This window comes from Diadema antillarum, unplaced genomic scaffold (assembly GCF_040938485.1).
Source record: "Diadema antillarum isolate AM-2024a unplaced genomic scaffold, OU_Dant_1.0 seq00000483_RagTag, whole genome shotgun sequence".
In the NCBI taxonomy this organism is placed as follows: Eukaryota; Metazoa; Echinodermata; class Echinoidea; order Diadematoida; family Diadematidae; genus Diadema; species Diadema antillarum.
In genome coordinates this window covers 978,897-1,004,020 of record NW_027271446.1, presented here as the reverse complement: position 1 = coordinate 1,004,020, position 25,124 = coordinate 978,897, and the positions used below count along the sequence as shown (strand labels likewise).

The following is a 25,124-nucleotide window of genomic DNA, read 5'->3' as shown; positions in this document are numbered from 1 at the left end:
TTGGTAGAGACAACCTTCTCGTGCCCACATGCTAAATATGATGCCAGTATGGCGTTGAAGCTTGCCATAATATCTTATCCCAAGCGAAAGCTGCTTCAAGCATAGCCAATCAAAGACGAACAGTTCCGAGGAACATATGTATACAAAATATCAAAAGTAGACAGTGATCAACACTTGGTACAAGATGCTGAGTTAACTGATTTCAATCTGGTGGCCCAAACCAGTGATGTCTTATTTTGCAGGTTTAATAGAATTCATGTCCGTAAACTTATCAACCTTCTAGTACTCACTGTAAACAAATCAGAATTCAAATGAGGTGCTCACTGCTCATGAATATTCCTTCATACAGATGAATGACATGGCAATTATGCAAACCAGTTTTGCATAGATTATGGGAATTAGTATGTGATTCACACACTTTACCCCAAACCACCCTCATCATATTCTTCCCTTTTCCTGCCCTCCCTATCTGTGTCTGTGTGAATGTTACAAACTATGTGTATACACTGTAAAACAATATTTTGGCCGTATGAAATTCTCGCAAATTGGAGCCGACAGCCTTTTTTGCGGCACGAAAATTTTGCAAGTTGTCTCTAACATTCAATGTATATAGTGTAGACAGGAATTTGTGTGCATTTTAATTTTGCGAATCTTGGCTCTCGCGAAATTAAAATGCACGTGAACATTCCTCATTTTACAGTACAGCTGTATTTCTTTCTCACCCCCCCCCCATCTCTCTTTCCCTCTTTTGACACATAGAATCAATACGGCCAGTGTGAGGTAGCAGAGGTCAAATCTCGCCCCATGTGTGACGACATGCTGCAGTGCCTTCATCCAACAAGGTATGTCAAAAAGTCACAATTTCAAAACATTTTTGTCATTTCTAAAATACTTTGGTCTGTAGTCTGTATTTCTGAAAAACACATGATGTATGTACACTATGTATGGCTATATTTAAAAATAATGATTTTGTGTCAAAGTTCATCTGGTGCATTCATTGTCCAATAAAATGCTCCAGAAAGTGTACATACACTTGTACATTCATGCAAACTATATATTCAATCATGCTTGTGAACCTTAAGCGCTTTTAGTCAGGCACAATAATGTTGCATTCTTCATATTCTGTCACCAAATCACACTGTTCATAGAGTGGGCTTGTATTCTGGTATTGTTTGTTCCATTTGTAGCACATGTGTGTAGTATGCATGGATGGATATAGGCTGACTGCCATATTGCTTCCAAAGTCATAGCATGATACATAATCACAATGATCGACTCAAATTACCAGCCGTCCAATCATATGCACTCATTTCAAAACATTATAAAGCACGGTCAATGCCAACATATCCCTCTTGATCATGATGATGTGTCATGCCTCCATGCAGTATTCTAAATCATATGATATGGTTCAAGTTTTAGCTTAATTCAACGAACAGAATATTTTTCTCCCACTAAAGATGGCTAAGCAGCTTAACCTTATATAGCCTGTTACATTTGTAGGCTGTGGAAGTTGATTTGATTCATTATGATTGTAATGTATGAAGATGTCTTGGTAATTTCATATGTAGAATACCTGTGAAGTTGATATTTGATTTGATATCCGCATATTACAGAATATTGAAAGCACTGAAAAACAAGCCGCAGTATATAACTGGAAATAATCCAAATTATAATCATACCTGTTCACATTAAATATGTAAAATAAATTGATACATTCCTGACACATGTTATGTCAATCTTTACAACAATAACAACAACATTAAAAAAAAAAGATGATACAATGATACAAATTGCAGATATTGTTTTACTTGGGGTAGAGTTCTCAATGACACTGTTGTTTTTGGATAGCATTCACAATTCCTGTATTCGATACCTATCCAGCTGATAGAAATTAATGAAGAGGAACAAACCTATGGCAGAAGGAATTAGCAAAATAGGATAGTATGAAGCAAAACTGTGACGCAGTAGAAATGCAACAGCTGGCCATTTGATTTGTCTACCTTACCCCTAAAAGTGCAGTGCAATTGTGCAATTAATTTTGTTTCCATGTTTGACAGCGTTCATCTAATGTCGCTCATGCTTTGTGTACCTTTCGACAGCTGTGCAATTCCCATATTCCCCAGCTGTTCCTCTGTGTATTGAAAATCTTTTTTTTTTTTTTTTTTTTTTGGGGGGGGGGGAGGGGGGAGGGTGGGGTGCTTTTGTTTTTGCTTCTACTCCCCCCCCCCCCCCATGGTGCCTCTAGCATAGTTTCCCCTCAGAACCAGCCGCATCTGGCGTGGTCGATTTCTTCTCAAATTTACACAAAATTGGAGACAAAATGTGGAGCAGCTTATAGTGCAATTTCAAGTCATTTTCATCATAACTCTACATCAAATAACTAAAAGAGTGCGGTGGAATTGAATGTGTAGGGTAATACTATAGAGTCAAGTGTACTTATTATGGCGCAGTAAGGGTTAAGCAAACCCAAAGATAAAAGATATACATATCTACTTTCAAATATATTACAGAGTGCACGCATCCATAGCAACTGGCATTAAAAACCAGCTCAAACAAAGAGCAACAACAACAAACAAAGAAAACGCATCGCTGCAAACAGTTGTTTTTATCAATGAAGTCGGTTCTGTAATCCTTCCTGGGCCTACTGGAGTGCTTTAACCCCCGACTAGAACAGATGTCTGCTATAGATTAAATGTCAGTGAATACAGATTACATAATCCCTCTAATCCCTGTTCTGCCATCGCAGTCTTCCTGTTGGACTGGGGCATTAGGTGGGTCTTCATCAGCTCGAGCTTGAAGAATAGCGAGCTTATGGGGGATCAGAGAAATAAGCCCAAAGTTAGCCGAAATGTGCAACCGCGTCTTCACTAGCTCGAGCTTCAAGCACTGTCAGGTTTATAAGCCCGATGCTGGTGCATGCGTACTTTAGACGAACAGTACCTGCACAAACACACTCCGTCCCGACTGCCTACATTCCTGTGTGGTGCGCAACGCGTGCAGTACCGATGTTTAAAGTCACATGGTCCCGGTGGTTTAGTCAAATGCGTATACGGGCACACGGCGCAAGTTTCCTTTATAGACCTACACTATCGACTCCTCTGTAGCGCTTACGCTGTGACCCATTTCCCCGAGTCCGAAGAAGTCCGATCCACTGTAGTTAGTGGTCCGATCACAGTTCGGTTCATGATTCGGCTGAGGGGGGTGATGTCATAATAAGAAGCACATGTGCACGCACCCTGGCATTACCTCAGACTGCGTGATGTGCAGAGAAGACAATGAAGGCAACATTACCTAGCAACACTTACGCGCTTTACTCTTGATGACAGCTCAACTTTGGCAATCTTCGTATCAATGCTAACGGTGATCAGCAGTATCATCAACAGCGCCCTCTACACTAACGGGACTATGCGCCTTTAAAGCTTGAGCTGATGAAGACGCGTCAAGATTAGCACGCTATTTTGCTAATTAGCTGACTATTCTGCAAAGAAGTCCAGGATTTGATGGTTTATTTTCCAATCTGAATAGCGCGCTATTTCCGCCTTCAATGCAAAATTAGGGGCTGTTTTCTGATCTGGCTAATTCTGTGGGTCAGAAATAGTGGACTATTCTTCAAACTCCAGCTGATGAAGACCCACCCATTGCTACGCCAGAGTGGGCTGGCTACCTTAGATACCTTTAGACCAAATTTTGAGGGATTACTGTATTAAACTTATTGCTGTTGGATAAGTAGCGGGGCAAGTGGTACCGTAACTCGGTTCCTGGGCACAAGGGGTTAGTACATGGTGGTTATCGCACAGACTCTTACACTCGTCCCTTGTAACATTGATACCAGACTTTGATATGAAAGTAGTTTTGCCGGTCGTGATCTCAATGCCAATGATTCATTCATAAAATTCAATAATAACCATAGCACTCATGGTGATCCACAGCAATAGATATATGCGAAAATATTTGCCCAACATCCTTCAAAAACATGCAACATTGTGAGCACCAAACAAATAAATAAATGAATGAATAAGTAAATAGATACAAAAATGATGACATAAAGTCAAGTTGATAGAAGAATGAGTTACCGTAAAATTGGGCATAAAATGGAAAGTTACAGAAGTTGACTGTCTGGCATATTTATGCTTATCATTGATACTTTTTAAATGTTTGAATTCTAAATGGTCATGATATCACTGCGCCTCACACCCTTCCCATTGGTTTTTACACAGAGAGATTGAAGGAATTGCTCTTTTTTAGTCAATAATTCAATGACTTGATATACTCCTGGCCCTCCCGTTTCTAAGTTATCATTTTAACATTGATCCTCCCAAATATTTGTGGACGATATAGTTTTCCGTCTCTGTTTATGCCAAAGCAAAACAACAAAACAAAAAACACAAAATTCAGTGAAGATTTTTATGCAACATAGAAAATTATGATGCTGTGAGATTTTGTTGCAGCTAATCTGTATTTTTTTTATTTTGACCACTGATCTTGGAAAACATGGGAATCTGTAGCCAAAAATATGCCAAAACAACAACAACAACAACTAACAACCCCCCCCCCAAAAAAAAAAAAAAAAATTCAAAGAAGATTTTTAGGCAGCATAGAATTTGGAAAATTGTGATGCTGTGAAATTGTGGCAGCTACATGTAAGCTCTATTTTTTATTTTGACCTCTGATGTGGGAAACATGTGAATCAGTAGGAAGGAAATGCTTTCTTTGTTGCTGTTTAAATTTGATGACACTGTCACTGATTAGATTTGTTTGGTTGCACTCTGTGGCTGTCGACCCGAGCACAAGATGCATTTTCGCTCTGATAGCATATGTGACCTGCTACAACAAAAGGATCCGAAAGTTGGGGGAGGACAATTTTCTGAAAATGGCATGACATTATTCCCATACACTTCTACTTTAATTTCATACATAGCACAACTCATAAAAGTACATGTACTTGGTTGCGGAGATATTGATGATTTTATCAGCGCATATCAAGTGGTTGAGGAAATCAGAGATTCGAGAAAAATGCCTTCAAAGTTGTCCTTCCAATGCTCTCATGGTCAAGGGGAGGCGAGAGTGTTTTCACCACTTGACAATAGAAGGCACGCTCCTAGCGACCTCCGCCATGTTCATTCAAGCTTAGCGCCAGCGGTCCATGAACGACCAATCGGTAATCAGGATGCCATGCACTGACCAATAAGATCACTCCCTCATTGCTAGGGGCGGAGTCTACCTGTAGCGCTAAATCCAAATCTTCGGACACGTTTCTCTTACATTGAAAGTCAGAAAATCATGACCCAGGAAAACGCTGATTCCTTGCCTTTCCTTTGATCATTTAACTTCGAAATTTCGGCAGATGATGAGAAAAACATTAGACTACAAAATATTGCAAAAAATAGAAATCCGATTGTTTTGACCAATTTTGATGATGTGACTTCAAACTCGATTTTCTCGGCTCGGCCGTCAGCGACTTTAGGATCCTTTTGTTGTAGCGGGTCACATATAGTTCATTATATAACACCTAAATAGATCCTTGTCATTTGATTGGTTGTTTGACATTGATCATTCGTCCCATTCCACTATGACGTCATCATCCGTGCAATTGTGGCTCCATTTACCATGCAATTTTGGATCCATACGATTTGCTCCATTGCACGCACACCAAGAGCCCGGTACACTATGAATGTAAAATGCTTGCGTTTGCAGTGTGTATGCGAGACAGCGCGCTAGCATAAAGCGTTCAATGATCACTCTCTCGATCTCAGATCCCGCACGTTCACCTTTGTTTCAAAATTCATAAAACATCAAATGTTAATGACAAGGATCTATTTTACATGTAGGTGTTATATAAAACAAATAATAAATGATTTTCATTCGTGTAATGGACAGAATATTTCATTTGATGAAAGATGAAATATTTGATCCATTCAACAAGGTGCAGCCTCGTTAAATGGATCATTTCCTCTTTCCGCTCATGAAATATTCCGTCCATTGCACTCATAAACATTCATTATTTGTATGCCATGGCTCTTGCACCTCACGCTGGTCTTTTGTGTCTAGAAGTACAGCTTGCACTATTATGGACTGCATTGATGTCAATCACATGCAATATTAATTTATGTGGCTTTATATTACATGATATCTTCGCAAGGATTAATGTTTAGTTTTGCTTTCCATTTCTCATTTCCTTTACCCACGATTCCCTTGCTTCCCCTTATATTTTATCTCCCTCCCCCCCCCCCCCCCCAACCCTTTGGTCAAAATTTATTTTATACCCGCAAAACTTGATATATGCTCCTGATTTTAATGTTATGTGTTTTGTGAATTTGGTGCAATATTCTACATTTTTCCATCACGATTGCTTTTATTTTATTTTAAATCTTGCTTGATGTACAATCCATTTGCTCATTTGCAAATTCCTCCTGTTTTCCCCACATTTATTTTCTTTCTTATTCTGCATGGCTGTCTGACTACAATGTTTGGAATCATCGCTTCGCTGCTTTGCTGCTACAATCTGCGATACCTGCTGGGTATTACTGCACCATGCACTCCCTTGTGGAAAATTCCTGTGGGCTACACAAACAAAAATAAACATCTTGCCTATATACCTTTGGACCAACGTACAAATGTAACACCATGATAAAAAATTTATGTTGTGTGCACACACGTGTTTATGACTGTTTTCCTCCTTGTGTTGTTGTTATTTCTCTGCTGTTTATCTTTGATGCATTTGCATGCTTGCAATGAAATTGTGGCTCAATAAATATGCACACATTATTGAACCTTAATTTCATGCCTTCTACTCTAAAAATCCTGTTGGATTTCTTTCTTTGTGATGTATTTTTTGTTGTTACATTACCCTAAATGATTTCATTTCATCACTTCATCCTTTACACTTTACGTGCAACTCTTACTGCATGTGTGATGTTTTGTCATTTTCTATGTTTCCAATCTGTCTAAACATAACCTATTGATATTTTATTCATTTTATGACACACTGCCTTACTCATCCATCTCTCCGCATCACTTTGCACTGTATACCAACTGGGTTTCCCCTGCCCGCATCTTCCACCCCCACACACCCCTCACACCTGGCAACTGCATGCCCACACCCCCCACACCCGGCAACTGCATCCCCATCACACAAAACACACACACACACTCACATGCTCACACACACACACACAGTGCCATGTCTCAGCCCACTCCCAACCCACCAGAGACTGTTGTGCCAGGCACAAACGAACTCAGCGTTTTCTATAGCACCAGCACAGAGCGCGGCGCGGAGCCCGTCACGGTGCCCGAGGCCACCACCGCCGCCACTGTCATCGGGAACGGTGAAGGGAACAAGAACGGACGCCATGCCCACATGTGGTCACACTCCAGTTGGGATTCAGAAGATGATATGGATGACACCAGAGCTCTTCTAAGGGTTAAGCAGAAGGAGGTGAGTCACAGACTAGATCACTTTAAGAAAACTAGCAGCCCTTGAACCCACTGCACACTATACCATCCGACCGGTCGTACGGCTGTAAGACTGGAAGTGTGACATCACCAGCCTTGCCATTTTCCAGTCATACGTCTGGGTCTTTAGTGCCAGTCGTAGAGATTTGACATGTTGAATTTCCACGACCGGTCATGGGCTTTCAGTCAATCAAGATGCAGTAAAATGCAAGCGGCAAGCGCACGCAGTGCGCACTGCATGCGCTTTGATACTCATTGGTACCACTAAAGACAGACCTACTCGTAAGGTTAGGTCGTATAGTGTGTGTTGGCAGGTCGTACGACTGGATCTTTTGGTCTTAAGTCGTATAGTCGTGAGTCGTGTACTGTAAAAGTGGATATTTTCGCGTGACTAATTTTTCGCGCTTGGCCGGGTTGGCAGAGTATCGCGTGTTTTTAATTCCGCGGAATCAAGACATCACGCACAGGCAGATATGGCAAGCAAAAATATTCGCATGCTTTTGTTTTCGCGCTAGTTTCTGGTCGCGCGAAATGCGCGAAAATTTGAACACCGCGAAAATTTCCACTTTTACAGTAGTGTGTGGCGGGCTTTAGGTTTCAGATCATCTCTAAAATAAGTGAATCCACTTTTCTCTACAGCAAAATATCTCATTGGCCCATTCTTGCTGTACAAATAATTGAAGAGGCTACGGCTCCATGTTACCACACATTTTCCAACAGAGATTGCCACCAAGAAGATGTGATATCATGAGCTCCACACTTGTGTATGGTGATGTGCGTGGTAAGATGGTGGCTCTATGGCTTCAGCGATTAGCCAATAAAATTATTAATTGATTGATGGATGGATGGATTGATCGATTGATGGATTGATTTATTGATTGATTGATTGATTGATTGATTGTTTGATTGATTGATTGATTGATTGATTGATTGATTGGTTGATCGATCAATGGGCAAAATTACCCCAGGACCCAATGGATTAAATGCTCCAAGATTGTTGTATAAATGCCCTAAATTCAAAATTGCTAATGGTCACAACAAAAGGAATGAAAAGAGTATCAATTGTATGTGATGACATATGTTTCTGATTCTTTGTTTGTGAGTGCTTGTGTTTGTGTTTAACAAAAAGTTTTTGTGTTTTTCATCTCTTGCCATCTTTTCTTCTCTGTATTATTTGTCTTCCAGAGTGATAATTATCTGCACTTCTTTGAACATAGGAAGTTGACCTACATATGGGATTCCCAATCTTGTCAATACACCAGGCTATATGGGTTGGACCAAAACACCACCTGTTCGGCCATTTACGGTTTCCATGGTTACAGTCGAGACCAGCAGTGCCAAAAGTAAGTGAATGCAAATTGTGGCATCTGCCCCTACATCTCTCAATGCTGGCATCTGGCTGCAACAGATTGAATAGTTAACTCCAAGAAAAGAGGTTACTGTAACAGTGGATATTTTCACGTGACTATTTGTTTTTGCACTCGGCCATGTAAGAAGAGTTTTGCATGTTTTTAATACTACAGAACCAAGACATCAACTACTGGAACATATGGCAAGCAAAAATATTCATGCACTTTTATTTTCATGCAAGTTTCTGGTTGTGCGAAAATTTCAACACTGCAAATATTTCCACTTTTACAGTATTAGAATGTCAAGTATGCATATTCCTGAACAAAATTTTGATTAATATTTTACAGAAAAAAAATATGTATTTTTTGTAATCTTCATGGCTTGAATATTTGCAACACACTCGACAGTTGTATTGCATCCTTTGTAAGACCACAAGAGAAACCTTCAGTACCTCTTCATCTCTAGATTAAAGAGAATATTATGTAAAGATATTCCTTATGTAGAAATCATTTTGCCTATTCAGAGCCATGCTCTACGCAAGCATCTTCCTGATTGCTTTTTGAATTCTCCCAGGATTTGATTGGTGGATAATGGCAGCGCTGCATGTTAGTTAAACATGAAGTAAATTGGGATAAGATATCATTGAATTTAAGAACATGAGCATGACCACTTCAAAGTCTGTGTGCCAAAAAAAAAAAAAAAAAAAGAATTAACATGTATACGCACCAGGTTTAAAGTTTGATCAAAATCAGATAAAAATAAGTAATGGTATTTTGTGCAAGTCAGTTCTTGAACAGTTGATATTAAAATACAAATGAGTGAACTGATGATGTCAATACCTCGCAAATTTCCATTGACTTTCTACAACAACAACAACAAAAAACAACCAAAAAACTGGTAATTTTTAATGTTTTGCTATAAAAGTGTAAAACATAATTTTATTCCTGACTGAATAACTACAAGTAATGATTAGCCAAATACATTAGGATTTAAGACTGGGGCATATATTTGCATTTGAACAAATGAACTGGCATTTTCAAAACTTTTGTACAAACTACCATATATATCAAGTTGTGAGGTGATGACATTGTCTTATTCATTTGCACAGCCATATTGTCAGTTCAAGAACTGTTTTATGAAAATTGTTGAAACATTACAATTTCATATCTTCCTTAATTGTGATCCAATTTTGATAAAATGTCCACTGTTGTGCTTATAAAACTTCACTTATACTTTACTTTTTCTTGTCAGACTAACCTTTAATTGGTCCAGAATTGCCCTTTGACATGTCCTCCTATATATTGTGCATTGAAGATTGCAAAGCTGATAATCCTTCCTCAATCTCTCCCACAGACAAACCATCTATGGCAAGAATGAGATTGAAATTGCCGTGCCATCATACCTCAAACTTCTCATTAAAGAGGTAAGTGATGCCGATTGACTATCAAAGTTACCAGTAAAATTGCAGATTAACTACAGTGTAGCATGGGGATACCACGCAGTGGGAAGGCGGGCCAGGCTTGGATATACTTTGTACAGTGGACTCCCGTTATAACAAAGTCCTTTGGACTGGTAGTTTTCTTTCGTTATATTGAGATTTTGCTATAACCAAACAAATAAACAATAAAAATGCGTGGAGTGGATAATGTTGCAGCCTGGATTTTTACTTCGTTGTACCCGGAATTTTGTTCGTGTTTGTTATAACAGGAGTGCACTGTATTCGAGAATCCCCGTAACAAACTGTGTACACCTGTATCACTGGTCTATTAAAGTACTGTGGTACCAGGGTACACCAACAGCCAAAAAATTTTGAATGGAGTGGACTATTACCAATGATCATACTGTATACGCTGTTATTCTTGAGTACAGATATTTTTGCGCATGAGGAGGTCATAGATATTTTCGTGAGATGTAGTTTTCGCGAATTGTTGGTGACACTATCGTACAAATGTAAATGCACTATTACCCTAGCACATTAAGACATTTTCACATGTTGTTAAATTTGCGATCCAACTGTGATTCGCAAAAATTAAACCCTCGCGAAAATAACAACTTTTACAATATGCTTTGATGCACATATTCCCTGACTGGTGCTATTTGTGGTTTACGAATGTACCCTGATTGGCAATGAATGAATCGAATCACCTGTGATTGCTTACGTTAACCGGGTCTTCAAGGGTAGAGCCATTTTCTATTTGGCTGTATGGCAGATATATTTGTAATAAACATTTATCACAACTATTTTCACCTAAAGATTCCCACTAAGTCCATAGAAGGACAGCATTTGTGCAGTCTTTTGCCAGATTGACGCTCTGTAATGTAACATCATTCGATGCAGCTCATGTACAGTAATAATATTGCTGACTCCTGCATGCACCCAGTGGCAATAACAGTGATGCTTGTGTGGTAATATACACTTGTAGCTCATCCATACCTACTGTGCCCTGATACAGTGGCCGATCCAGAGGGGAGCACACGGGGCGTGTGCCCCCTCTTTATTTTTTGTTAAAACAAAAGAAATAACAAGACAAAATGGGGGGGTGGGGCGCTGGCGCCCCCTTTAATTTTGTAAAGGCGCTGGCGCCCCCTTTAATTTTGTAAAGGCGCTGGCGCCCCCTTTAATTTTGTAAAGGCGCCTCCCCTTTACGGAATTCCTGGATTCACCCCTGCTGATACCTTACTGTCGTTGATAGATTGGACTCATTCACGTATCAAGAAAATGCAAAGAGACAAGACAGTCACACACTTAATTAAAAACCTGAAAAGGGGTTATTCCAAACAATTTATATACTTTCACATCAGGTAGTGCATAAATCTATAATACCATGTACAGGTTTGTGGAATTCATTGTGGTCCTTGATCAAATAAACCAATACTCTGAAAAAATGAAAAACATGGTATGCTGAACAAGGATAATGACATAGGAGGCTCACAATATGCAGTAATGTTGTTTTTTATGTGTATTGTGTGATACATTTAATATTTCGATAGAGCAAGTACAAAAAAAAAAAATTAGCCTCAAACTTGGGGGATACTTCCCACAACAGGAGGCAAGAATGTAAAAAACTAGGCATTATGAGATTATACGGGGAATATTAAGACTCGTCCTTTTCCCTCCCCTTCACAGCTCCTGCATCCATTCTACCTGTTCCAGATCTTCAGTATTATTCTCTGGATTCTCGAGGTTTACTATGTGTATGGAGGATGTATTCTGTTTATTATAGTCATATCGCTGGGCGTGTCACTGCATGAAACAAAGAAGGTGAGATATTATATACCACATACTGCATTCACGGTGACACAACATTTGCTCCTGCGACAGCTGCTCCAGTGTAATTTTCTCCAAGGACTTAGGGTTAGGGTTGTGATAGGGGTTTTAGGTTTAGTTTGATGTGAGCATTAGGATTAGGGTTAAGGTTATGTTGTGGGTAGGATTTTTGTTTGGCTTAGCATGCAGATATTTCATGGGAGCAATTGTCACAGGAGCAAATGTCATCCAAATTCACATCCCACAATTGGGTGCCTGAAATGAAGACACTGCTCAGTCAGTTCTGCTCACAAAAGCTGGACTACTATTAATAACTACTACTACTACTGCTACTACTACTACTACTGCTACTACTACTACTACTACTACTACTACTACTACTACTACTACTACTACTACTACTACTGCTACTACTAGAAGTACTACTACTACTGCTACATACTACTGCTGCTGCTGCTACTACTACTACTACTACTACTACAGCTGTAATACTGTGTACCAGTACAATTCATAGTCACAATATGTTACAAATGCACTTTTGCAGAAGTCACCAATTATAGACGATTTAATCATTTGGCACATTAATGTTGTTGTAAGTGTATTCTAGCATCATAACATGAAATTAGCACTGTGCCTATCAATCACAGTGGAATGCCGTGTGTTGCCATGTTTGAATGTATGAGTAGATTAATGTATGTTTGTTGCATACGGCATTCCCTTAAAGCTATATAAAATATCTGCAAGCATAGATATGTTCGTTTCCCTTCGCCTGCACATATTGTGATCCTATTTGTTTGTCAAATTTGCAGCAAGCTCAGGATTTACATGACATGGTCTCTCATGAGTCGACGGTCACAGTGTGCAGAGTTTATGGGGGTAAGAAAACAATTTTTTATCTCTTTCTATTCATTATTGTCGTCAAAATAGTTTCACTAACTCTTTTTGTGACACATTCGCACGCCCGACTAAGTGGACGGTGTGCCAAGTTCGCACATTCTGCTCAAATGCACAAACCCGCCCAAAACGATTGATAAATCGCCAAATGCCACAGTACATTGAAAGCATTTCGCGATTCTAATCTTGTCACATGTGTGCTTGCGTTTTATGCGATGATTGACTAAGAAGCAGTATTTCCTAGAGGATTTGCTACTATGCTAGTAAATTTCTGCCACTGTTTTGTATGCAAAAGTCATGGCTCTATACTAATGTAGCTACTGGTCATTTGAAAGAAAAATAGTCATAGATTTTTCACGCAATATCAAAACACTTATAGGTAGAAGCAATTTTTGATATTGGGTGTTCTTTTTTATGGTAAAAGTTGGTAAATATGATTTTAAACCTCAACACAATATACAAATCGTTCAAATTTACAGCTGATTCTTGTTATGCCCATATTTTTGTTCGTCACACTTCCCCCATTATCCGCGTGCTTTCCTCTCCTTTCGTTTGATCCTTTTTGGTTTTGATAAATTCTTTTCTCTCTCTTTCTTTGTAATATCAGAAGAGGCAATCAATTCGAGTGAAGTTGTTCCCGGCGATGTGATTATCATCCCTCCTCATGGTTGCATCATGAGCTGCGACGCGGCTCTCATCAGCGGAAACTGCATCGTCAATGAGAGCATGCTGACAGGTAGGTGTTACCCACTGCCAGAGGTCCAGTTCACATGCACCCGAAATCAAGTTTGACAAATTTGTTGAAAAATCAGTTTTTGAAACGATGCAAAAACTGAATTCTTGTTTGGGGACACACACACAAAATGTTGAGTCTGTAAAGATAACTTGTTTGAATGAATCAATTTTTGCTTCAAGTTCTTTTTCTTTCTTTCTTTTTTGATTTATTGCAACTGATTGAAAAGTTGCCAGCAGTTGACGTAAATAAGCAGCAATTGTTCTGTGATTTAGTATAAGCCGTGATAAAAAAAATCATGAACATACGCACTTGGATTGGATTCGAAGCGGTGTCTTGATTACAGGACCAGCGTCATGTCCACTAGACCACTGAGCTTCCTCCCAAGTTCCAGTGCTGGTTCTTATCCTTATAGCATGCAGGGGGTACTGCATATTTATTCAAAGCACCGATAATGCTTTGCGATGTGAAAATCTGTCCATCCCGATGTTTGTTTGTTTGTTTGTTTGTTTGTTTGTTTGTTTGTTTGTTTGTTGTTGTTGTTGTTTTTTTTTTTGGGGGGGGGGGGGGAATCCATCGCAATGATTTTTCCCTGCATGGCATGTGTGAATGGCATGTGAAGAAACCATTAATTTTGTTCAGTCCCATTATGCAATTTACTATACTAGGGTTCCCCTGGTCACGCTCAGGTCATTTTATAGGCATGTGCAGTTTCATTTTCAGCCAAATAATTCTTTGTTATTTTTTGGTATTGGGCATGTTTTCATATTTCAAGCAGAATTAAAGAGCACATGACTTACTTCTGTCAGATAGCAGGGGGAACAGTATTACACTATTACCCTTAGCATGTGTCAGAAACAAGTTGAGAAAATATCTGCTTTTCTTGGAAAAATTAGCAATTTATACCTTTTGAGTGGATTGTCACACAAATATTTGGATGAATTTGTCTTTTAATCTTCAATCATTGGTATTTTCATTTTTCTGTTTTGATTGCTGTTAACCAGGGGAGAGTGTGCCAGTCACCAAGACGCCCCTCCCACACCCCCCTCCTATGGAAGGGGAGAAACCACAGTACTACAGCCCGGATGACCACAAGAGACATACGCTCTTCTGTGGCACCAAGATCATTCAGACCAGGTATTACGGATCAGAGCGGGTCCGAGCCGTCGTCGTTAGGACAGGTGAGGAATAGAAAGAGAGAAAGATAAGAAGATGATGATATGTAAGACACTGATAGATCAATTGATATGTATGCAGCTGAAGATTACAGATAATCAGTTGACATGTTCGCAGCTGAAGATTAAAGATAAACTGGTGGTTTGATAGACATAAACAAAAACTATCACTTCACAAATGATATGTAAGGAATGCAAATTGATAATCAATGCACATATTGGTATATGGCCATATACAATCAACATCCATGACAGTTTTTTTTTTTTTTTTCCATTTTTTTTCACTCACTGGGATATTTATTATTCTCTTTCATCTATACACATATTACAACATATTTCAAATAACATCATGCTTTTTTTTCGAATTCAATACAATATACATCAAGAAAAAAGGTGTCTAAAAAGACACCATTTTTTCTGAAACACTTGCAACTTATGATTATTTCTTGCGATAAATTTCTCTCTATCATAATATTCCCTTATACTATATTTACATAAATCAAAACGAGGTATTATTTTTCTTATTTTACAAACATAAATTTCATATCTCACAAGCATGGTAATACAATTCAATGCCGAATTGTTAATACCCCCAAAACCAAATAATTTATTTTCCATCGTTAATGTTATTTCTAACCCCGTGTTAATATTAATCCATTCTCTTACTTCAACCCACAATCTATCAACATATTGACACTCACTAAAAAAATGTATTAAAGTCTCAACATTCACATTACAGAATGAACATTCACTTCTTTCAACCAATCCAATTCTATTCAACATCTTATTTGTATATAAAATTCTATTAACTATTTTAAACTGAAACCATCGTAAACTAACATCTTCCGTGCTCTTAAACGGGGCCAACGAAAAAGATTGCCATTTCTTTTCTTCAAGTTGTATCAATTGTCGCCATTTTAAAAATCCTTTACATTGATATACATTATTTCTATTCTTTAACAAAACAGCATAAATATGTGAACATCCTTTAGCATGTTTTATAACCAATTGTAAAATATCAGGTATAATTGGTTGACAAAACTTTTCCATATTATTCATATTTCTATCACAACCTGCTTTTTTAACCGCATGACATATTCCAAAATAATCTAAAAAATTAACGTCAACATCATATTTCCTCTTAAAGGCAGTAAATGATAATACATTTCCTTCTTCATCTAACAAATCATTAACAAAACATCCATGACAGTTCCTTCATTTAACCATAGTCCGAAGGTTGGATTACTACACTCTGTTTGCGTTGTGCTATGCACCTTATTACACTGAAAACTGTACATTGTAAAGATTGCATCAAACTTTTCTTTTCTTTTCTTTTCTTTACTTTTTATTTTTACCATCTCACAGGCTTTGCAACTCTCAAAGGTGACCTCGTGCGGTCCATTCTGTATCCCAAACCAGTTGGATTCAAATTCTATCAAGACTCACTGAAATTCATCGGAATTCTAAGCATGCTGGGTGAGTTTTAACAGTTACCGAGCATCCATGATTGTTATATTAGCCCTGACACTGTGTTACCTCCTCTTCTACCGATCCTTTCTCATTATGATTTCCTCCCGCTTCTTGTGTTGCGCAATGTGCCTGGTTGATACTGTTTACTGACCATTGCTAGTCACCTAATCTGAACCACTTGGGATCATCATCATTCACTCCTTGTGTGTGTGTGTGTGTGTGTGTGTGTGTGTGTGTGTGTGTGTGTGTGTGTGTAATAATAATAATAATAATAGTGGCCTCTTATGAATAGCTGAAAGTCCATCAATAATGATGCTCATGGCGCTCTCACATATGAAATAGCAAATGAAATACAAACAAAAACAAGATGCTTACTATACATAACGAAATCAATCTCAGAACATAAGAAAAACCCTTCATGTACAAATTATACAGTAACTTATACCGTGTACAAAACGACTCAAATTATAACAATCACGTTCATTCACGATTGGGAATTAAACAGATGTGTTTTAAGGAGTTGCTTAAAGGAATTGGTTGAGGAAGCCTGATGAAGAGAAAGGGGAAGATTGTTCCAGAGAGAAGGACCGGCGTGGGAAAAGCTGTGGTCTCCCCAAGAGTGAGAGGATCGACGAACATGGAGAAGTGAGGTACCAGCTGAACGGAGTCTACGAGGGGGTTGATATAAATGTATGGAGTTCTGGAGGTAGAGTGGCGAGGATCCATGGACTGTGTGGTAGACCAGTAAGAGAACTTTGAAGATGATACGCTTTTCAACTTGTAACCAGTGAAGGGACTGAAGAACGGGAGTTATGTGACAGGATTTAATAGTGAGGGTGACAAGTCGAGCTGCAGAGTTTTGGAGGCGTTGAAGTTTGGAGAGCTGTCGTTGGGAAAGGCTGAGGAGGAGAGAGTTACAAAAGTCAAGGCGAGAAGAGATGAGGGCGTGGACAAGCTGTTCTGTTGCACTTCTGGTCAGATAACTACGAATGAAGCTAAGGTTGCGGAGTTGGTATCTTATGGATCTAGATATGTGAGAAACATGGGCATTGAAAGACATATTGACATTGAAGATAACGCCTAAATTGCGAGTCTGGGGGGATGGGTAGACGACGTTATCGCCAACGTGGATGCCAAAGTCCTTCATGTCAACTTTGCCGAGCATTTGCTTTGAGCCCAGAACAATAACCTCTGTCTTCTGCTGATTCAGTGTATGTGTATATATGTGTCTGTGTGTGTGTGTGTGCATGTGTGTGTGTATGTGTGTGTGTGTGTGTGTCTGTTTGTGCATGTGTGGGTAGGTTTTGGTTTCCTCTTCCTGTAAAAGCCATGTGGCGTGTATTTTGACCTGACTAAGTTTGAGTTTGAGTTTGAGTTTGAGATTGCATTTGTGTTTGATTTTAAAGCTGAGTTTCAGTTTGTGTTTGATTCAGTTTTCACTCAAATTGACTGAACATTGTGGCCTTTCACATGAATTTTACTGATCAAATTTAGTTTTGTTTTGTTTTTCTCTGTCAACCATGCCTGAACCTTTTAATTCAATTCCTTGCATTTTTTGTTGATTCATTTCAAAGTTCCATTAGTTTGATACATTTGAGAAGTGTTTGACATATCTTGGAAGTGGCTCAAGATGTCTTCATGAAAGTTAGTACATCTGTATGTATGTCCATCAGTGATTCTCTTGGAAAGTTTTGGGTCATGAGGTCAAAGATCAAGGGTCAGATGTCAGGTTAGAATGCTAAAATTACTCTTTTTATTGCTGACATTACTCTCTTTTCTCCTTTCCTTGTATAAGACCTAATGTATTCAGTTAATTAAACTTAAATAAGCATGCATTACCACACAATAATTCTGTAGAGAAAGATTGGGCCGTAGGGTCAGAGGTCATGTGAACATGGTAAAATTCCACTTTTTCCCATATTTTGAAAATTGCACAAAGTATTGTCATGAAAACTGGTGTATGTGTATTACTACATAGGTAGTGATGATTTGCTGATTATGCATCACTGTCCTCTCTACATTGGCAAGATGTACCGTATGTCACCGAAAAAAAAAAAAATTACAACGGGATCCTCTGCAATGATAACTTTAAAACTAGCGAATCAATCCAAATACAATTTGAGGTTATGAAACTATAACTTATTACCCACATCCTACAGAAAACTCTCCCCAATTGGTTCAGTGGTCAGAGAGAAATGAGGATGTTTGTAGAGCATGTCAGGAATCCCTTCCCTCCAAGTTCTGTCCATTGTGTTTTACACATAAATATGCAGTTCCAAGTGCATCCAAGTGCTAAACTTGGAAGAAACAGACCCATGACATGCTTTTCAACAATCCACATTTCTCTGTGACCACTTATTCGAATTGAATAGGTCTTCTGCAAAATATAGCAAAGATGTTACATTTTAAGACCCTAAAATAGCATTCAGATAGTTTCATCATATCAGAAGTTATCAATGCAAAAATTCCGATTGTAATTTTTTTTTTTTTTTTTTTTTGGGGGGGGGGACATACAATGTACTGTATTGTAGAACTATTGGGAGGAGGATGCGATACAGCGGAGGCATGCCAGTTGCCATAGCAACATTTCTCATTTTTAATGTCTGTTTGTACCATTTTGTGTGTACTGCCAAATGATTGCCACCATGACCTTTGTTTTCCAACAGGAGTTGTAGGGATTGTCTACACTGTCATCGTCCTTTCACGCTTCCCGAACGTGAGTATGATCCATCAGATCCATTAATGCTTTCCCTGTCATGGAGGGAAAATATTATATTAGTTTGTGATTTTTCTGTAGCATAGAGTTGTTTCTATACTGCACTGCATTATGGCAGTATTTTTCATCAGACACATTACCATCTTCATTCTATTATAAACATAAAGGAAGTAAAATATCTGTCTGGTTTTGGGTCACATGAATTGAATTCTTGATTTCTTCTTGACTCTGTATCATATGCAACTCCCTTGAATCATGTTGAACTATCCATTAAGTTATGTTTGAAATCTCAGTAGTTTATATCTTTTATGAGTGACACATCATTATCATGAATTCTGAAACAAAAGCATCAGTGAATTAATGGCACAAGAAAAACTAGGAAGCTAAATTTTGAGGATGAAACAATGCGATTGAAAAATATGCTGAATTAAATGACTGCTGTGCTGCCGTGCAAGTGCTTGCAAGAGGTTTAAGTTTTATCTCCTTTTTTCTCATGGAAAAAAAAAGGATGGGAGGCTTATTACTGTATGTGCACAGGGTGCGGCCAGCATTTCCACTATGTTATTCCTATCTACATCTGTATGTATCTGGAGTCAGTGGATGTGGAACTACAGTAGTACAAAACTAAGGAGTTTGAGGAAAATGGGGTGATCTGTTCAAAACTACAAAGTTGTTTGTTGATTTTTTTCAACAAGTATTTTGCCAAATTATGTTCTGTTGTTGGTGCTGAGAAGGCTGCAACTTTCTTTGATGTTATGATAGCATAACAGTAGGAAAATTTCATGTTTTTTTTCTTGTTTTATCAAAAGCACATATCCCTTGACTTGTCACTGACATTTGTCATGGGCGTCATTATTTCTCCAGTCTTCAGGAGGTGGTAAGTCAAGTGCTCTTTTACAATACCAGAAAAATGAACTTTGCGCTTGTATTTCTAACAAAATGTTTGACTTTGCCTACCTTAATGCTGTGATGGCGTAGACGGAGATATCTGACATCATCTACAAGGCCCTGGACATCATCACTGTGACGGTCCCGCCTTCCCTACCGGCGGCCATGACCGTGGGGACGGCCTACGCCCAGCACCGCCTCAAGAAGGCAAAAGTTTTCTGCATCAGCCCCGAGAGGATTAACATCTGTGGGAAGGTCAAGCTCGTCTGTTTCGACAAGGTAGCCCCCGTCCTCTGTTCATCGCCTTTAGCTTTCCTCTCCATAAGCCTTTATCAAAGTCCCTTACGCTACTCACAGCTCCGACTATCACCAGGTGGCCAAATTCTAGTGCATGCATGCAGTTGAACCTGTCTATAACAGCCAAGGGAGAAAAAAAAGTGGCCATTATAGACATGTGGCCACTATAGACTGGGTCTGTAGCGTGGCTTTTCTCTCGGGGGGAACTTGTTATAGATGCCGTATATCATGTGGTCACTATTGACAGGTTTGGCTTTACTATTAAAGCCGTAACCATGAAATGATAACTTTCATACCATGTATCCTTGCGTATCACGGTTGTGGAATCGAGAGAATGACTTCAAAGAATGATGATGTTTAAGTGAATTATACAAGGAATGTGATGATGCGTATAAAATGATGATGTGGATGATTTCATGAGGATGAAGAAGGAGAATGTGATTATCATGACTTAAGAGCAGGTGGAGCTTGTAATAGTTAACATGTTATCTTTCTCCTGTAGACCGGCACCCTAACAGAGGACTCGCTGGACATGTGGGGCGTAGTGCCTGTGGAAGAGAAGATGTTTCTCCCACCGGTCAAGACCGCTTCCACCTTACCACGGGGTCCATTCCTTGCCGCCATGGCAACGTGCCACTCCCTAACCCGCATCGAGGGGGAGCTGGTAGGAGACCCGCTGGACCTTAAGATGTTTGAAGCGACGGAATGGGTGAGATTTTGTCCTTTACGCAAGTCCTTTTAGTTGTAATATTCTTTAGTTTAACTGAAACATTTGCTCATCTTTCATAGGGTCTTTGTATTCTCTGTGTTGTTAGAGTCGCAGCCCAACAGTGATTCGCAAAATTCGTGAAAATTAAACCCTCGTGAAAATAACGGCTATTACAGTGAGTGGATTGCTTGCCTACTTGATTGATTGTTTCTTTGTCCTATCTTTGCCGCATGGCAGGAACTAGAAGAGCCAGGTCCTGACACAAGTCGCTTTGACACCCTGATCCCCACCATAGTGAAGCCGAAGAGTAACGAGGCTGTTCCAGTGGCCACCATCGAAGGAGAGGTGAGTACCTCTGCCCACGTTGCAAAATACTGCAAAAGCGGACATTTTCGCGCAAGTAATTGTTTGTGCTCAGCAGGGTACAATGAATTTCATGTGTTTTCAATTCCGTAGAATCAAAACATGAACAAAGAAAAAGAAAATTGTGTGCTTTTATTTTTGCATTAATTTCTTGTTGCACGAAATGCACAAAGATTTCTACGGAATTATGCTTTATCACGATGCTCTTTTGATAAATATAGTAATGCCAAAGCAAATGCATGTATTGTATAAATATAAATGTTTATTGTGTATCTTTATTACGCAGAGCAGATTTTGGGCTGTTTCTCTACAATAGTCTACCCATTGCTACAACGTGTACAAGAATTTTATTGTCGTCGTGAAAGTCAGTGATGTTGAAATCCATGAGTTTCTTGGTGTGGTTTGTCCCCGCTCAGGAGGCGTATGAAATCGGTGTGGTTCGCCAGTTCCCGTTCTCGTCCAGTCTCCAGCGCATGTGCGTCATCACGCGCACGTTGGGCAAGAGACACATGGACGTCTACGTGAAGGGGGCGCCAGAGATGGTAGCATCGTTATCAGATCCAACTACAAGTAAGCTCGTGAAAGCTGTATATCAATTGTTGATGTGAATATACTGTATATGTGACCGTGCACCTCAAAACGAACATAAAGTCGCACACACTGATTTTGCGTGAGGACTGAAAATAAGTGAAATGGGTCAACCTAGCCGAACTTGACTTTTTCATATTTTCTGAAAGAGCGGGTCTTCCTTTACATTATGCTAAAATTTGGTATCATAAAACGGGCAGGAAAGTGTGTGTTTTTTAGCAGTTTATCTCGAACATTTTTGGTAGAATAGTGTGATTATGTGTGTCTTTAGAATCCCTTTTTCATTTCTGAAAAACCTTGTCCACACTCTTCACTTTCATCTATAATAACTTTCGAAAGGATAATGCTACTGCTTTGAAAGATGGCATTAATTATGGACAGAATGTGTTAATGAGGCATGCTTGATTTCAGTTTAATCTGATAATCCCTTCATAGTTGTTACTCTGGTGGTTTACTTCCTGTTTTTTGTCCCATTCATCGCACAGCCAGCTCGGTTTGGTAAAGATTAAGCGCTTGAATAGACACTGTACTTCAGAGCCTCTTTTCTCAGTTTACATTTTTCCTGAGTTTGTGCTTTCTTTCCAATATTTAGATAGGTTAGGAGAGTCCATTTGATTTGAGTTATACATTATTTTAAAGCTTAAAGTCTGTTCTTTCAGAATATGGTCTTAACAAAAAAATCATGTCTGGCGACTTTTTGTTTGTTTTGAGGTGCAGGGTCACATATGATGTATATTTCAGTGTTTTTATTTTCACAAATTCGCAAGAGTCAGTTGATATTCTGGAAATTGACAGCTCACGAAAATGTTGCCATCCCTAGAAACACAAATGCACTTCATTTATTGTCTCCAAGTTGGGAAATGACTGAATTTTCTCTTGAAAAGGGATAATACCTTTTTCTCAATCTGTCAGTGGGGCTTTTGTTCGCAAATTCAACCACTCACAAAAATGTCTATTGTGCAAATCCCAATCAGCAGAATATATGATGTATACATGTATACAGCAAATGTATATAAAGAGAATTGTTATGAATATGCAAAGCATAAGCATTGGGCCAGGGTTCATACGGGTCATGGAAAACCTGGAAAGTCCTGGAATTTGGCATAGTCTTTTTCCAGGCCTTGAAAGTCATGAAAAAGTGATATTTCCATCAAAAGGTCATGGAAAGTCATGGAATTGCAAAAATTATAGAAGATTATCTGTTGTTTGTTTGAGATGTGTATGTATTCCCTTTGTTTCGCGTTGATTGGAGATCAAATTTTCAGTCTAATGTAGTAAAAAAAAAAAGAGAAAAACTTGTGTAAAAGTCATGGAAAAGTCATGGAATTCTGGCTAGAAAGGTCATGGAAAGTCGTGGAATTCAATTCATGAGAAAGAGTATGAACCCTGTGGGCAATTAATCACTGTTCCTGTGAATTTATGTTTGCTTGCTTTTCTACAAAACTCAATCAAGTACCTTTACATTTGTCAGTTTTAGTATTCCTTCGCAAGCAATGACGTGAATGTAGTCTTGAATGAGAATAAGCTATTGAAAATTTTTGAAGGCTGCACAGCAACATTATTTTGAATTGTTTTTGTTTCAGGATACTGTACACGCTGTTATTTTCCCGTACAGATATTTTCGCAAATGACGAGGTCATAGACATTTTCGGAAGATGTTGTTTTCGCGACTTGACACTGACGCTTACATTAATGCACTATAAACAAAGCACATGGAAACATTTTCGTGTGTTGTTAAATTTGCGATCCAACTGTGATTCACGAAATTCATGAAAATTCAACCCTCGAAAAATAACAGCTTATACATTTTTATCTGACTTTTATAGATGAATTCTAAGATCAAACTTTACATCGACATTTAAAAAAAAGGCTAAAGAAAGAAGTTCAAACTGAGCAATTGTCTGAAATTCTGAAAAAGATCTCATTCTTTCTCGCATTTTCTCTTTCTCTCTCTCTGTTTGGATGTGTGTCTGTCCTTCTGTTTGTCTCACTGCCTCTGTCTGATTCTTTGTGTCCTCCTTTGTCTTCGTCTGTCTTTCTGTTCACTCTTTCTCTATTATATTTTTCCCTTCTTGCGTTTCGATGCATTCTTTGTCCGCTTTGGACTGGTCTCCTATTCATCTGTGTCCGTTTGTCTTTCTGTTGCTTTACTTTGTTGTCTTTTTTTCTTTCCCTGACTGTCTACTTTTCTTTCTGTGTGTGTGTGTGTGTGTGTGTGTGTGTGTCTGCCTACCTCCCTGTCTGTGTGTCTGTCTGTATGTCTATATGTCTGTATGTCTCTGTGTCTCCGTATATATGTATGTGTGTCTTTATGTCTGTCTATATTTTTCTGTCTGCCTGCCTGTCTGTCTGTATGTCTGTCTGTTTGTATGTATATATGTATGTATATATATGTATGTATGTATGTATGTATGTATGTCTGTTTGTATGTATATATGTATGTATGTATGTATGTATGTATGTATGTATGCATGTCCCCATCTGTCTCTTTGTCTGTCTGTCTGTCTGTCTGTAGTCCCTACAGACTTCCAGGAGGCTCTACAGCAGTACACCCAGCAGGGGTTCAGGGTTCTCGCTGTGGCCTGGAAACCCCTTGACCCCAAGCTCTCCTGGCATCACGCACAGAAGATTCAGAGGTACGTCTAGTAGATCCGTGGTTCTCTACGAAAGCCCACTTCTTGTTCCAAAGATCAGTGCCAAATTTTTTGGGTCCAGATCAATTCAAGATGCATCAGTTGAGTTATGAAATAACTTCAATTTTAAAATGTTCTCGAAAAAAATTGTACTTAGTCGTAGATGCATTTAATGTAGTGTCAGGATACAAGACAATTCTATAAGAAATTTTTTGAATAGGTGGTCTAGTATTGGTGAAGATGAGGATTTAATTTGTAACTTTTTTGCAAGATGCTAACAAACTACCTTTGAAAAGTTATAGAGCATACAGCTGTACCACTTTTGGAGGAATTCAAAATTTATTTGATGAAAATTGATTCTGAAATGGCTGAGATATCCAAAAACAAAGTAAAACAAGGCGATCCTAATAAAAAGGTGGCTTTTATTAGTATCACTTTGTCTTGGATATCTGGGCCATTTCAAAAACAATTTTCATCAAATTAATGTTGAATTCCTCGTGCATTCGTTTTCATATTTCATAAGAGGTTTCTCATTTTGTCACCCCCTTCCAAAAAAAAAAATCCAAAAAACAAACAATAGCCAGGTCT

At 38.7% G+C, this 25,124-nt stretch overlaps 1 protein-coding gene across 1 annotated transcript in view; it reads left to right on the top strand.

The window, feature by feature from the left end:
* The window catches only part of LOC139733580 (polyamine-transporting ATPase 13A3-like), a 49,569-nt gene that overhangs the window by 6,537 nt on the left and 17,908 nt on the right, over positions 1 to 25,124 (top strand). Inside the window, exons 4-19 of the mRNA XM_071644390.1 lie at positions 760 to 842; positions 1,943 to 1,964; positions 7,211 to 7,435; positions 8,638 to 8,795; positions 10,156 to 10,225; positions 11,930 to 12,064; positions 12,880 to 12,946; positions 13,572 to 13,700; positions 14,702 to 14,878; positions 16,238 to 16,348; positions 19,009 to 19,058; positions 20,037 to 20,225; positions 20,746 to 20,952; positions 21,190 to 21,297; positions 21,732 to 21,885; positions 24,419 to 24,539. Coding sequence (XP_071500491.1) covers positions 760 to 842; positions 1,943 to 1,964; positions 7,211 to 7,435; positions 8,638 to 8,795; positions 10,156 to 10,225; positions 11,930 to 12,064; positions 12,880 to 12,946; positions 13,572 to 13,700; positions 14,702 to 14,878; positions 16,238 to 16,348; positions 19,009 to 19,058; positions 20,037 to 20,225; positions 20,746 to 20,952; positions 21,190 to 21,297; positions 21,732 to 21,885; positions 24,419 to 24,539 — 2,006 coding nt within the window. The remainder of the gene's footprint in view (positions 1 to 759; positions 843 to 1,942; positions 1,965 to 7,210; positions 7,436 to 8,637; positions 8,796 to 10,155; positions 10,226 to 11,929; positions 12,065 to 12,879; positions 12,947 to 13,571; positions 13,701 to 14,701; positions 14,879 to 16,237; positions 16,349 to 19,008; positions 19,059 to 20,036; positions 20,226 to 20,745; positions 20,953 to 21,189; positions 21,298 to 21,731; positions 21,886 to 24,418; positions 24,540 to 25,124) is intronic.